Raw genomic sequence first — 13,941 nt, 5'->3', positions numbered from 1 at the left:
TCATCACTCAGTATCTTCATCCTCCTCCTTCTCATTCTCCCTGTTTTGATGAGCATTATCCTCAAACTCACCCTCTTCATCAGTGGAGAGTCATTCACAAAAATAATGTCATGTTGACTCCTTCTTCAGTATAGTTAATTACCTACCTATCACTGATGGATTTGACAGAGACAAGTCCACAGTGTACCACAGTAAGTTCCTGTTGGAAGACATGGCATATATGATTTTTTTTTTTTTTTTTTAAATTTTACCCTACTTTATTCTATGTTAAATTGTCCATCTTTCATTTTCCCCCTTGCATGACTTTTGGCACACCGGTGAAGTCGTGCTGGATGTTATACCCTCCGGCACAGTAGGTGGCAGTATGCAGCTCAGGTTTTTATTGAGTCAGGAGCAAATTAAAAAAAAGAGGAAGCCTTTATAATAATATTTCAGCGAGATGTTGTCAAGAATAAGGTAAGCATACGCAGATATATTTGTGTCAATTTATGAACATAACAATACACACCTTCTCCAGATATGGGACTGGCGCTAACATGGTGCATGAAAATCTTACATGACGTGCAGAAAAGACACGAATGAGTTGTTAGTTAGCTAGTAGCCTAGCATGTCAAATGACCTGTGACGTCGGGGTTTTATAACGCAGAATTTCTACATAAATAATAAAAGGCTTTGTGGTAAGCTGTTTGTGAGTTCCAGCTTTGACTGTGGTGTGTTGTCCCAATGCTGCATATGTGGGTGTCAAACATAGGTGAGTGAATTTGTAAAGCAACAACTCTGGACAATTGTGGTAAAAATGCAGGGGAAAGGTGAGCGCCGATAAGGCTTCAGCTGAAAGCTGCTGAAACTAATCATTGACAAACTGTCTTGGAAACCAACAAACTAATCTACAGGAAACAAATCAGCCTGAGACCACAGTTCACGTCACGTGCCTTCTTCTCCTGTAGAAACACGGTAGAGTCATGATTCAGTGCAATACTCGTCTGTCTTCTCCTTTCTTTCCAGGGGCGTCGATCTAATGCTGTTGGTGAAGAGCTGAGAGGTGTTTTTCCATCATGGAGGCTGTGGTTGACATCCTAAATGTATTCCACATTGAGACAAGTGGATTGTCTGTGACTCTCAGCCTCTTCCTCATCTTTCTAGGTCTTCTTTATTGGTGAGTAATAATCTGTCTGTCTATAATTTTGCAGCTGTTGTGGAAATGAAGTCAGTTATGCAATCTGCTGGTAACATACAGCAGGTATTTTTAGGAAGTTAGACACAGTTAGACACAGGAGAAGCTCACATTTTAAGGAAACACTACTTGTTTGCTCCAAGGAAAGTAACCAATCAACTAACACATGCACACATCAGTTAAGTTTAAGTTAGTTAAGGGCAAAAGACATGAATCAAGAATCAATTGAAATATTTAAGAAAACGTTTATTTATATTTTACACTATATTTGCTTGTATTCTTCATTCATTTATTACCTACCAACACAACTCTGTGCTCTATCCTCCAGGTATTCAGTTTACCCATTTTCAGTCCTTTCAAGATGTGGCATCAAACATCCAAAGCCGATACCTTTCTTTGGCAACATATTCCTGTTTCGCCAGGTGAGATATCGCAGCAATTTGTGTGGATTATGAGATATTTTATCAGATTACTCAAAAGACGACTGAGAAGCAGCAGCACTTAACATACTGCGACTTAGCAAATTCTCCCTTACCAACACTGGCTTGACTATCCAGTGACCTCTACTGGTTTGACAGGGTTTTGATTAACTTTCCCTCCTCAGCAACACTGTGGTGGACTCCAAAGTCATAATTGTCCTTAACTGTATAGCACAGCTTTCTTCTTTGAGTTGAATTAATTATGGTAACGAGCCTATACTGAAAGAAAATTTAATTGCAGATTTATTTGGTAATTCATCTGATGCCTTAATTTTAAAACACTTAATCTTGTTCTCAGAGACTTTTGCTGAAATGGAAGGGAGACTTCATCATCATCATCTTCACTCTAGTTTTTCAGGTTAAAGTTGAGATTCTTGAAGGCCTTAGATAAACAAGTTGGCTTTTCATTCGAGTTGGCCAAAGCTCATTTGTCTTGCATGTCAACAGCACGTTGAGCCGAAAATATTTTTCCTGCTTTTCACTTTTTCCTTTGATGCTTCCCACAATACATGTTTACACACATAAAAATTAACAAACCCACGCACATGGTTTCCTAAATGTGCTTCATCATGAAGGCTTCATGTAAGAACACAGTGCACACAGTCATACACACACACACACACACACATACATACATACATACATACACACAGACTCTTCCTTAATTTGTTTCATTCCTCTTTCTGTGGCTTTTAGTTTTGTTCCTCTGCAGTTGTTATAGAGTCATGTAAAAGCATCATGAGGCTGATAAGCTGCCATACTGTTATCTTTTCTGCAGGTGAAACTAAGGTAATGTTGTGCTTTAATGTTCCTTGCAGGGTTTTTTCAACCCCATCACTGACCTCATAAGGACACATGGCAGAGTTTGTGGGTAAATAAAAAAAAAACTCTGTACATCAGTGATGAAATGATAGTCTGAACATATTACTGATTTTAATTATTCCATATTGTGAAATTAGATGGATACTTGCTAGGTAAAACTCTTATGCATGTTAGCAGTGTAAAGATGATTTGATTTGTGTGCTTGCTGTATGTTAGGTATTATTTGGGGCGCAGACCGGTGGTGGTTGTAGCAGACCCTGACATGCTGAGACAAGTGATGGTCAGAGACTTCAGCAGTTTCCCGAACAGAATGGTGAGCAAAACATTACGTTATGTTCTTCAGTGGTGTAATGATAACAGACATTTGTACCCATACTCTTTTCCTCCTCTACACAGACTATTCGCTTTGCAACAAAGCCCATGAGTGACTGTTTGCTCATGTTGAGGAATGAACGCTGGAAGAGAGTGCGGAGCATCCTGACCCCGTCCTTCAGTGCTGCCAAGATGAAAGAGGTGAGATAAGAACGCTCGGATTGATTGGGCCCCAAGTAGAATGAACCGATTTGTTACCAAGACTTTTTTTTTTTTTTTTTCAGTTGTCTTCAAATTAGTGAAGCAGGTTGTAAATGGGTGCATGAGACACCTCACAAATATCTGGGAAAAACATGTTTGTCTGATAAGTTACTGTCTGTCACAGATTTAGAGGAAGTGTGAAGTTGGAAGACAGATAGAGAAGAGTGGAAAAGTTAACATCCTAGCTCTTAAGATTTTGTATAAACTGCATTCTAACTGTATCTGTTATATATTCCTTTTTTTGTTAAATTTCAACTTAGAGAATGTATAAAATTATGATAATGAAATAAAAGTTTCTAAGACTAAACTACATCAAAAGTTAAGGTGTAACTATTGAGGAGTATTTCTTTCAACCATATTTGTTGGGGCATTTATATGCCTTTATTACATAGTACAGGGAAGAGACAGGAAATGTGAAGAAAGAACCTAGAGGAATGACATGCAGCAAATTTGGGTGCATCTACAGCTTTGGTTCGCCCCATGGCAGCTGCTTTTAACTTTAGTAAATATATCGGGTGTGTAACATTTTGGAGACAGATTCACCGACTTGATTCACCACTGTGCAGCATATGCACATCTTTTATCTATTGAGGTCTCTCTCAGCTGTGTGGTGTGACTGTGCTTGTTGTTTTTCCTAGGACCACATAGACAGTTTCACAATTTTTGTGGTGTTTGTGGAGTAATATTTCCCTAAAGCGATACTGACAAGGCAGGTTCATGTGTGTCTTTCCATTTCCAGAGGTCTCAGTAGTTATGACAAGTGTCTTTTCTTTTCTCTTGTAGATGGTTCCACTCATCAACACAGCCACTGATGCCCTGATGAACAACCTGAATGTGTACGCTGAGTCGGGAGAGGCCTTTGACATCCACAGGTAATCACTAAACACAACAGACAAAGGCATTGTGACAAAAGAATTATGGTGGTTTTTATGTCCTGCCTCATATTTTTGTTTGTGTGTCTATTTTGCCAGGTGTTTTGGCTGCTTCACCATGGATGTTATCGCCAGTGTGGGCATTTGCAACTCAGGTGGACTCTCAGAACAACCCAGATGACCTGTTTGTTCGCCATGCTCAGATGTTCTTCTCCTTTTCTTTCTTCAGGCCCATCATGCTGTTTTTTCAGTCAGTTGTATTATTATTTATATCCTGTATATATTAATTATAACACTGGGGACATTTATAAAGAAATACAGTGAAGGCAAATGAGTAATATGTATTCAAAAGCACTGGAAGGTTTACTGTCCTGTTACATACCTTAACTCCACTGAACACTGAGTCATGTGCAAGTGTGTACAATTGTCATTTCAGCTTAGGTTACACCAACAAATCTGATTTGTTTGTCCAGTTGCTTTTCCTTTTATTGCGGCTCCTCTGGTGAGACTCATCCCCAACAGAAGACGAGACCAGATGAATCAATTCTTCATAAACAGCATCCAGAAGATCATCAAGCAGAGAGAGGAGCAGCCTCCTGAACAGGTGAATCTCACAGTCATTTAATTATCTTTAAATGCAACTTGTGTGTTTAGTGTTCTCCAGAGGGAAACATTTTTTTTCCTTAGATTTATCATCTGCAATTTTCTTCATGGGTACAATTTCATATATTTTGCTTGTAGAGGCGACGAGACTTTCTTCAGCTGATGTTGGATGCTCGAACCAGTAAAGAGTCTGTGTCTTTGGAGCACTTTGACGCCATGAACCACGCTGATGAATTCAACCACAGGAACCAGCAAACTCAGCCGTCGACCTCGGATCAGGACAATAGCTGTCTTCACCCGCAGGAGCCACACACTCGGCGTCCTCAGAAAAAGATGATGACCGAAGATGAGATCGTGGGGCAAGCGTTTGTCTTCCTCCTGGCCGGCTACGAAACCAGCAGCAACACGCTGGCCTTCACCTGCTACCTCCTGGCCATCCACCCCGAATGTCAATGCAAAGTACAGGAGGAAGTGGATGAGTTCTTTACCAGATATGTGAGTGTATCTTATTTGCTTCATCTGGTTACGACATGACAGTTGTGGACTGTTGTGGGTTAATTGTGTGCCACCTGTTGTTGTAGGAGTCACCAAATTACACAAATGTCCAGGAGCTGAAATATTTGGACATGGTTATATGTGAAGCATTGCGCCTCTACCCTCCTGGATTCAGGTAAAGGAAGATATTAAATGAGGATAAAGTTCAGTTGTAAAATTTCTAAGTACAGTACTGATCAGGATCACAGTAATCAAGTGGACTAAAGAACATGCAGGGTCATTCTTTTCCATGGCATTTTGTCTCACCAAGGTTTGCACGAGACATTGACTGTGACTGTGTGGTGAATGGCCAGTTCCTCCCCAAAGGAGCAACACTGGAGATCCCAGCAGGCTTCCTCCATTACGATCCAGAGTACTGGCCAGAGCCTGAGAGGTTCATCCCTGAGAGGTAGGAGGCTGCTCTCCATTGTAGTCACTCAAAGAGTTCATGTAACAAGAGCTGTTAAACTCATTTCCTTCTTCATTAGGCCATAGACTCCTCAACAATGTTGCCCTCATAATTCATTCAAAAATGTAACTTGTTGTTCTCTAGATTCACACCAGAGGCCAGGGCTAGTCGACATCCATTTGTATACCTGCCGTTTGGGGCTGGTCCCCGTAACTGTGTGGGGATGAGGCTTGCTCAGCTGGAGATCAAAATGGCTTTAGTTTGCATGTTTCACAAGTACAGCGTTGTGGCCTGCTCTGAGACAAAGGTGGGTTGGACAATTTAAACACTTAAGACAACAATCTAATAAACATTTTAGAGTAGTAGAAAGGATTCAAAGTCACAAAGGAACAAAGGGAACTATCTTCACACACTGATACATATCTATCACGAAGAGGAGAATATCAAAGCATACCTTCTCAGGGATCATGGAGTCAAAGTGCATCTACAATAGCAGCAACAAAGAGGTCATGGTTTTAAATAAATCACAGTTTTTATGTCCACTTATGGGTCATAGTTGTTTACAGGTTTTACCAACATATGACAATCCAAAAAGACTATCTGTCTATAAAAACAGTGTTTTTGTGCATGTTTCTTCTCTCTCACACCTGTCAAGGACTTTGCTGATTGCTGTAATACACTGTGCCACAGTGAACTAATATAACCTGTCAACTATTTACAGTACATATTTAGTTATGAACACAACGCTGAATCTGAAAAACATGAGTCTGTAAGGAAAACGTTTGTTCACATATGTACATTTTTTTCTTTTTGCAGGTTCCTCTTGAGTTGAAGTCATCAAGCACTTTAGGACCTAAAAATGGCATATTTGTGAAAATCTCAAGAAGGAACTTGGGAGGAGGTCAAATGAATTCTCCATCAGATGATTAGAAACTCATCGTTCATCTTCTTGGAAAGGTAGAAATATTCTATGAAAAGTTACAAACCATCCTGTAGGTTCATGTTGTGACAGTGACACACAGTGTGTCAGCAATTTTCTCCTTCTGTAATTACCTTTAAATCATAATATTTCCATAGACTACCTTAACATTAAATAAGAGTGCACTGCATACCTCCATTACTGAGCTCATCTAGTGCCTTTTTTCTTGAGGAGTGAGCTGGAAAGTTGACAGGATCATTATTGCTATGGTGTAATGATAAATGATGTAGTGTGGCTGGTCCAATCAGGCAGTGTGGACAACACCGTTGAGGTCCCTCTGATCTCCCTACTGATACCATCATCAGTTATTATGGTGATGAAAAAATAAGGGTGACAGAGAGAGCTTGGAGAAATGTGAATGAAGATATGAGCAAACAAAGGAGGAGTATTATGCTCTACTGAAGGAGAGCAGCTCTCAACCTCTTACCTCATTGTATAGCAATACTGAATATTTTTTAAAATCAATTTGTAAATAGAAATGTTTCCTCAAACATGTTGCTTGCAGGGAGCAGGTTACATTTTTATTAACATATTTCTGTATCATTTAAGCTACACAAAGCTGAAAGCTGCTATTTTAGAGTGAAACAGTGCATATTAGGTTTTAAAGTTTCACTTTTCTGGTTGAATTTTAACCAGTGCTTGAGAGTGGTTCTGAGTTTATTCATTCTAAATGCAACCCTGAATTTATTTTGGTCTTGAGTGTATGCAATAAGAAATTTACTGATGATGAATTCAGATGTTTCTGTGAAACATATCCCTGAATTGTGTACACTAAAATGGATTAGATACCACTAATGTGTAACTAAATATTCTCACATAATCATGATAAATAAAAACAAACTATTTAACTGGCATTTTGAAATGTTTTTATTACATAACAATCATTTCAATCTTTTTGAATTTGAACACCAGATAATTTTGTTGCCCATAGCATCCTTCCTAGCACAGCAAAAGAGCCACCAACAATCATGAGTATTTCTTGGCACATTACATATACATCAATACATCTGCAATGATCACACAAAAAAATCTCATTGAGTAATTTAAAACCTTTTGTGAGGCTGGAACAGTCTGCCTGTGGACCTGAGCGGAGCTGGAAGTGTTGAAATCTTCAAATCCTATCATATCTTATTTTGTCTTTGAAGCAGTACTGCACTGACTTGTATGAAAGATGTTACTCATATAAAGTCTGACTGATTAATTTTTGTTTTCTCCTACTTTACACTTATACTCTTGAATCTTACTCCACTCCATTTCAGAGCGAAATATTGTAAATATCAGTTTATAAAATATAATGCTTTGCTATAGATCAGACCACCGAACAGTATAAAGTAGCTAAAATTAGCTCCACCTTAATATAGAGTCATTGCACTGCTTTTACTTTTGAAAGCATATTTTGTTGATGAAATTGATGATTTTACTAAAGTAAGAGTATGAATGCAGAATCTTAGTGTTTCCACCAATGTAAAACTCCACAAACCTTTAACAAAGCCACTAGCTGCTACTAACCAAGGATAAGCAGTTCATCCCTGACCAAAAATCGTCAGAGAAGGAAACAACAGCATTATGACTTACGAGTACTTGATGAGATATTCTGGATAAATCTGTTGCTTTTCAAACACAACAAAGATGCTGGGGTTGCTCTGGCTGTCGACACAACTGTCGTAGAGGGTTCTGTTGTTATCTTTTGATGGGGGTCGGACAAAGCTGCTGCTTCCTCTGGTGTACTCCCCCACCAGGACAAGAGCAACAAACATGATCTTGGTTAGGCTTCCTTTGGCTCTGGCATATCTGTCTGAGTAGGACGCATCTCTGGCAAAGTAGCTCCCTGACAAATAAACAAGTGTTAGTACTGACACGGCATAAAGGAAAAAAATTGATGGATTCTTTTCTACTGCTACTTTTTTCAGTTCTGAGATCCTGATAAACTTAGAATTCCAGTTTCCTGCTATGTACCAAAACACAACACGGCACAGTAATTTTGAGGAAAAGATATTTTCTTTTATGGCTTGTCAGTATTGTATGCTGTATACTGTATAGTTGTCGTGTTACTGGAATGGCTGCTGAGGCTGCTTTACTGTACCTTTGCCGTAGGCCGTACCATGGACACCACACATCCTCCAGTCAAAGTTTTGCTCACAAATGGCCTCAATCAGGGACTCATCTGTCCCATGGAACAAGTACCGCTCATCCACAAGTTTCCCTCCATTCCTCTTCTTCATCTGCTCTCTCTGCCTGAACACACAATATAAAAAAAAATTAATGATGCGTTTTAGGGGGAAACATGCTCATTAGCTTTCTTGCAATTGACTCTCATGTCTGGATGGTTGAATATGAAGCTATAGCCAAATGCTGTTTAGCTTAGCTTAGCATAGAGACCGGAAGTAGGGGGAAGCAGCAAGTCTGCCTCTGACCTCACACACATTACCCCTGGGAAACTCAAATTCATTGCAAGAAAGTAAAAAAGCGATTTTGGCAAGAAATGTTGACCTTCATTTCTTTCTTTAATAAAGCCAAAAAAACAAATAAATCAATAAAAACAAAAGAGTGATTTACCATTGAAAGACTTTCCACAGTGAGGGGTTCTGGATCCTCTGGATGCTGTTAATTTTACTCTGAGGCATAGTGCGCCTAAACAACTTCTTGATCATACTAAAGTCTGTCACAGATTTGGAGAGAGGTACTAGCTGAAAGATAAGAGTATAGTGCAGATAAACAAGTCATTACTGAGGGATATAGAGACAGATCAACGACAAATTAAAGGAAAAACCAACATAAAGTGTCTTAATTAGGTGTGGGGCCACCATGTGCAGCCACAACAGTTTCTACAACAAGAAGTCTCTGGGACTCTGCTAGACAGATGGAACACCAGAATGTGGTGAAGGATGAGTCATCTGACTATCACTTTTTTCCCACATCTCTGTAGAGAAAACCAGTGCCTATGGTTTTTGTACCAGTAAACGCTCAAATGTGCATTCATCTTTGTAATGAGAGGTTTATGCACTGGAACCACTGTTTGCTGAAGGATTGTTCTTGTCGACATCCTGCAATGTCATTCTCATCACCTGAGAAGAGTTGCTCCTCTGTTTTTCCACATATATTGTACTAATGCACAATCATCATGGTCATCAAATGTGTGCTGTCAACCACAATTTCTGACCCTATTTATAGATGTTTTTCCCACAGATGCAGATGTCACTTTAGTTACTGTGCATATTGAAACTCTAGCCAGTTGAACAGTCTTTGTGACTGAAGTTCCTGCCATCTGTGCCCAGACAATGAGCCCTCTTTCAAAGTCACTTAAATCTTTTCCTCTTGCCATCTGGATGCAAAATCAGAATCAGCGGCCCTGCTCAACTTTTTTTATACATGCCACAGAGCATTACTGGATTTTATCCACTCAATTGTACCATGCAGTGCATCTGTGTGAAAGCATCTGCATTCAGTATGTTTTTTCACTCATTTTATCAGGTTTTTCCTTTAATTTGTCACCTGTCTGTATATATTCAGCCTTTGTAAAGGAACAAAAACATTGTAAAAAATAAAGCAAAATAGTATATGCTGTAAATATACCTTGTATCCAAAATCAGGTAGGGCATTCTTGTCCCAGTGGGGTGGGACACTTTCAGCTGTGGAGGAGCTGGAGCTCTGTGATGGTGCACTACAGAGGAGACATACAGTAAGACCTCTGACTGGTGAAGTCACTTGAGGAAATGATATTTCCAAAACAGCAGTGTCAGAATAGCAAGGAACAATGTAAAATCTATGTCTATAACAGAAAATTAAATACCTCTCCGTCTTCACGTCATGAGCGGACACAAAGCGAGGCCTCCGTCTGACCTCTCTTTGAGTTTTGTATTTTAAGTTCTCTTGATACATCTGCTGGGTTCCTGGCTGGCCTTTGAAGCGGAGCACATATTGCTGTTTGCCAGCACTAAAAGGAATGTCTGTATCTCTGTCTGCCAGGTATACATTCTCCAGAGTTTCAGAAGTGATAGAGGCTGGTGTGTCACCCTGAAGAAAAAAAGAGAATAGTCCAGCAAAGTTTAGATTTTAAATAGTTCAAATGTGGTAAAATTAAGTTAATGAAGACTGAAAATCTAAATCTGCTTGTTCCCTCAAATAGGTACTATGCAGGATCACAGGCTCTTAAAACTGACTTTTCATCAAATCATCCCTGAATAAAGGCACTTAGCTGTATTATTAGTCTGACTGACCTGTCCAAACTCTACCCATTTCTCATTTTCATCCTTCCAGTACCAAAGCCACTGTGTTGTGAGAATGTAGTGGGGGGGCTTTGAGACAGAGGAGGCGGTGGACAGGCGACGAACTGGAAATCCTCTATATTTCATTGTTGTGAAGTCAACTGCCTCCATGTCGAGGGATACAGAGCTGAAAGCAAGCAATGTAAGTACAGTAAATCAGCAAATTCCTACAAGGGGTGTAGATATTTATATGTATCTGAAATAAGTCAAAATTCATTTGTTTCTCTGCAATATATTTATAACCTAGAAGCATCTGTGTAATTCACGCACCTTTGGAAACCCAAGAAACTGAGAAACCCTGAGGTGGGCGATGGCTGAGTCATGCTGTTTGTGTCACGTCCTGGGTCACAATATGCCTTCTCAATGTCCTCCATATCAAGCAAATCCTTCCAGGTCACACCATCGCTGTCTAAAACCTGCCATCTGTAAGGTAGGTGCCAATGGACACGTACACACTTCTCTGGGAAAAAACCACAAGGATACAAAGACACTCATTCAGGCAGTGGTACACATGTACAGTGCATTCAGAAAGTATTCAGACCATTTCACTTTAAAAAAAAAAACATTTTGTTATGCTGCAGCCTTATTCAGAAGTTTGGAACAACCAGGACTCTTCCTATACTGGATACTTATAGAAATGTGATATTTCAGTTTTATCTTTTTTATAAATTTGCAAAAAATCTAGAAATTCAGTTTTTGCTTTGTCATTTTGGAATATTAAGTGTGGATTGATGAGGGAAAAAATTAATCAAATGATGTTAGCATAAGCCTGCAACATAACAAAATGTGAAAAAAAGTGAGGGGGTCTGAATACTTTCTGAATGAACTGTTTTTTCACACGTGTTGAGGAGTTATTGTACTGTAAATGTGACTTGTCAGTTCTACAAGCAATATTGTTACCTTTGAAGCTGCAGTGCCTCCGAATGAAGTAGAGGCAGATTTCATTCCTGTCAGCATCACTCATGGGTTTAGGTGGACAAGCAGAACTGGTGGGAGATCCGGGGTTGCTGTGGGAAGGATGCTTGCGAGCCTGGTGGGAAGGCTTTTGGGAAGCCTGCTGGGAAGGCTGCTGAGGTGGGATTCTGACCTCTAGCGGCGCTGTTAAAGACACATGCACATACATACGTGTGTTGAATATCACTGTTATAAGATGAAAAAATTCAAAATGTAATATTTCTATAAAGGTAATTCTTTACCAGGAACAGCAATAGCTCGTTGACCTGTGATGATGAGTTTATTTCTGTAGGTCACATGAAGGTTTCTAATATTCTCCTGACTGAATCCACGGAAATTCTTCATTCCTTGTGCATCAATGTTATGGGGTCTCTTACATGAGGGACCAAATTTACAGTCACCCTGGAAATAGTGCTGGCAGACATGAAGCTTGGTGCACTTGGTGGTGAAAACGCAAGAACCATACTCGCCGTTGCCCTTGTTGTAATGTGTGCATATCTAGAGGGTGTATAGAGACAAGTGAACATTTCACAACTATATATTACAGTTCACTCAGAAATGTACAATATTTTGCATGCAATAGCAAGAGACAAAACCTACCTCAGGAAGAAGATATGGATCATTCTGCAGTAACAGCTGGAACAGCTGTTTTTCTGTCAAGTCGTGAAGACTGTATCTCTTTAAAATCATTGCATTGTACGGAGAAGCCAGACTATGTGGATTTTTACACTTCTGTCTAAAAATGACAAAAGAAACAAAAATACTATCTCAGGTAGGGGTTTTAGTTTTACATAATGAATATACTGAAATGTGGTCTATCTAGTTTCTGTGGATTTTCAGGTTTCTGGATTTAAAAATATATGGTCATGTATTACTACAACTCAGGCAGGTGGCTGATAGCCAGAACCTACATTGACATACATACTCACAGCTGAGATTAAGTTTATGATGATCATGTGTAGGTTAAAATAAAAGAATAAAGCATTACAAAATTTACTCCATAAATATCTCTTACAAATGTACATGAATAATTTTGGTCATAACGTCCTTATGTCCACAGAAGGCATCAACAACACTTTCAATATGCACAACAGCACTTTTTATTGATAGAAAATCATGATCAAGGTCACTTAACAGCATTTTGACATGTCATAGCAGGAAGAGCACAGGTGTTATTAGTAGCATTAATTACAGCCGCGTTCCATTTAGCCTTTCCAGCCTGGTACTGTGCCTGCTGATAAAAATGTGTTTCACCTGTGTATTTCCTGCTATGACGAGTCAAGATGTCAGCCGATGACATGGTCTGTTATTGCCATCTACTGGACAAATACAGGACTTATAATTGACGTAGCCCACAGTGACCCAAATATACTGGCAGCAAAATGCTTCATCCATACAGACTAACATCTTCTGTTTATATTGGCATCTCTCCTCTAAAGTGCTGTGTATTAAGCACGGTTATGTATACAGATTCAGTTCTGATGTCCTCTGTTCATAAAGTGCTCTACAGTATCAATGTCTCAGCACGTTATTCAATAAAATGTGTGGTTATAATTGTCTCTAACTGTAGGAGTATTAAACTTCACGGAAGTACCGGTACTAAACTAGCAGACACAAGCAGCATAAGTGAAAACACCTGTGTGGGTGTGAAGGGCTTTAAAGTTTAAAACACCTCAAACTCGCTTTGTTTGCTGATTGTATAGACAACAGGCCTAAACAAACTGAGCGTTTACCCTTGAATATTTACCGACCAGTTTTTGTGATACGTTTTACCATAGCATTAATTGTGGGTACTGATTGATATAAAACTTCACAAACCCTCCCAACTGTCGCACCGCAGTAGGAAGCCTACTTACCCGAAAGTGCAGTCTCCGCAAACATAAAACTTGCACAGGTGTAGGCCGTCGCACTGCTGACATTCTCCGGCTTTTTTCTGACATATCCGCAGATTGGTTTTAGCCACCACCAGACTGTCCGGGCTGAGTATTTGACCGCCGGTCACCCTCTCTCTGCCTGCATGAATGGCTATTTTACCGTCGTCGAAGAGGACACTTCGCAGGACTGGTTCCGCAACCGTGAAACTCTGTGCGATTGTCTCATCCAGGCGCTTGAAGTCCAAACATCCCTGGTGGTCGCACAGGGTCTTGATAATTGATTTAGAGATGAGTGAAGTCATGGTGAAATAGGTTTCACCCTTTTTAGCCAAGTAACATTTAGCTACTGTGGTGAGAGCGGGGCTGACCTAATCCTACATTGGAGTGATTCGTGTTTACGCAG

General features: G+C 39.7%; 2 protein-coding genes across 2 annotated transcripts; one reads left to right on the top strand and one right to left on the bottom strand.

The window, feature by feature from the left end:
- The first annotated feature begins 375 nt into the window (after positions 1-375).
- On the top strand, positions 376-7,299 carry tbxas1 (thromboxane A synthase 1 (platelet)). Its single transcript, XM_051073521.1, is given in 15 exon segments — positions 376-456; positions 1,006-1,156; positions 1,503-1,596; positions 2,472-2,524; positions 2,692-2,788; positions 2,872-2,988; positions 3,832-3,920; positions 4,020-4,059; positions 4,061-4,168; positions 4,393-4,524; positions 4,662-5,018; positions 5,105-5,193; positions 5,329-5,466; positions 5,611-5,773; positions 6,283-7,299. Coding segments are annotated over 14 exon segments (1,692 nt in total). The 5' UTR covers positions 376-456; positions 1,006-1,055; the 3' UTR covers positions 6,397-7,299.
- parp12a (poly (ADP-ribose) polymerase family, member 12a) lies at positions 7,295-13,860 on the bottom strand. The gene is made up of 11 exons (XM_018664071.2): positions 13,521-13,860; positions 12,265-12,400; positions 11,907-12,162; positions 11,611-11,808; positions 10,981-11,170; positions 10,663-10,837; positions 10,236-10,459; positions 10,019-10,106; positions 9,002-9,132; positions 8,529-8,680; positions 7,295-8,273 (listed from the first exon to the last, which is right to left on the bottom strand). The coding sequence occupies exons 1-11, from the start codon at positions 13,838-13,840 to the stop codon at positions 8,017-8,019; spliced, it is 2,127 nt and encodes a 708-aa protein (XP_018519587.1). The 5' UTR covers positions 13,841-13,860; the 3' UTR covers positions 7,295-8,016.
- Positions 13,861-13,941: the final 81 nt, after the last annotated feature.

The sequence above is a fragment of the Lates calcarifer genome, linkage group LG10 (genome assembly GCF_001640805.2).
Source record: "Lates calcarifer isolate ASB-BC8 linkage group LG10, TLL_Latcal_v3, whole genome shotgun sequence".
In the NCBI taxonomy this organism is placed as follows: Eukaryota; Metazoa; Chordata; class Actinopteri; family Centropomidae; genus Lates; species Lates calcarifer.
Note: the sequence above shows the minus strand (reverse complement) of the source record. Positions and strands in the feature narration are given on the sequence as shown.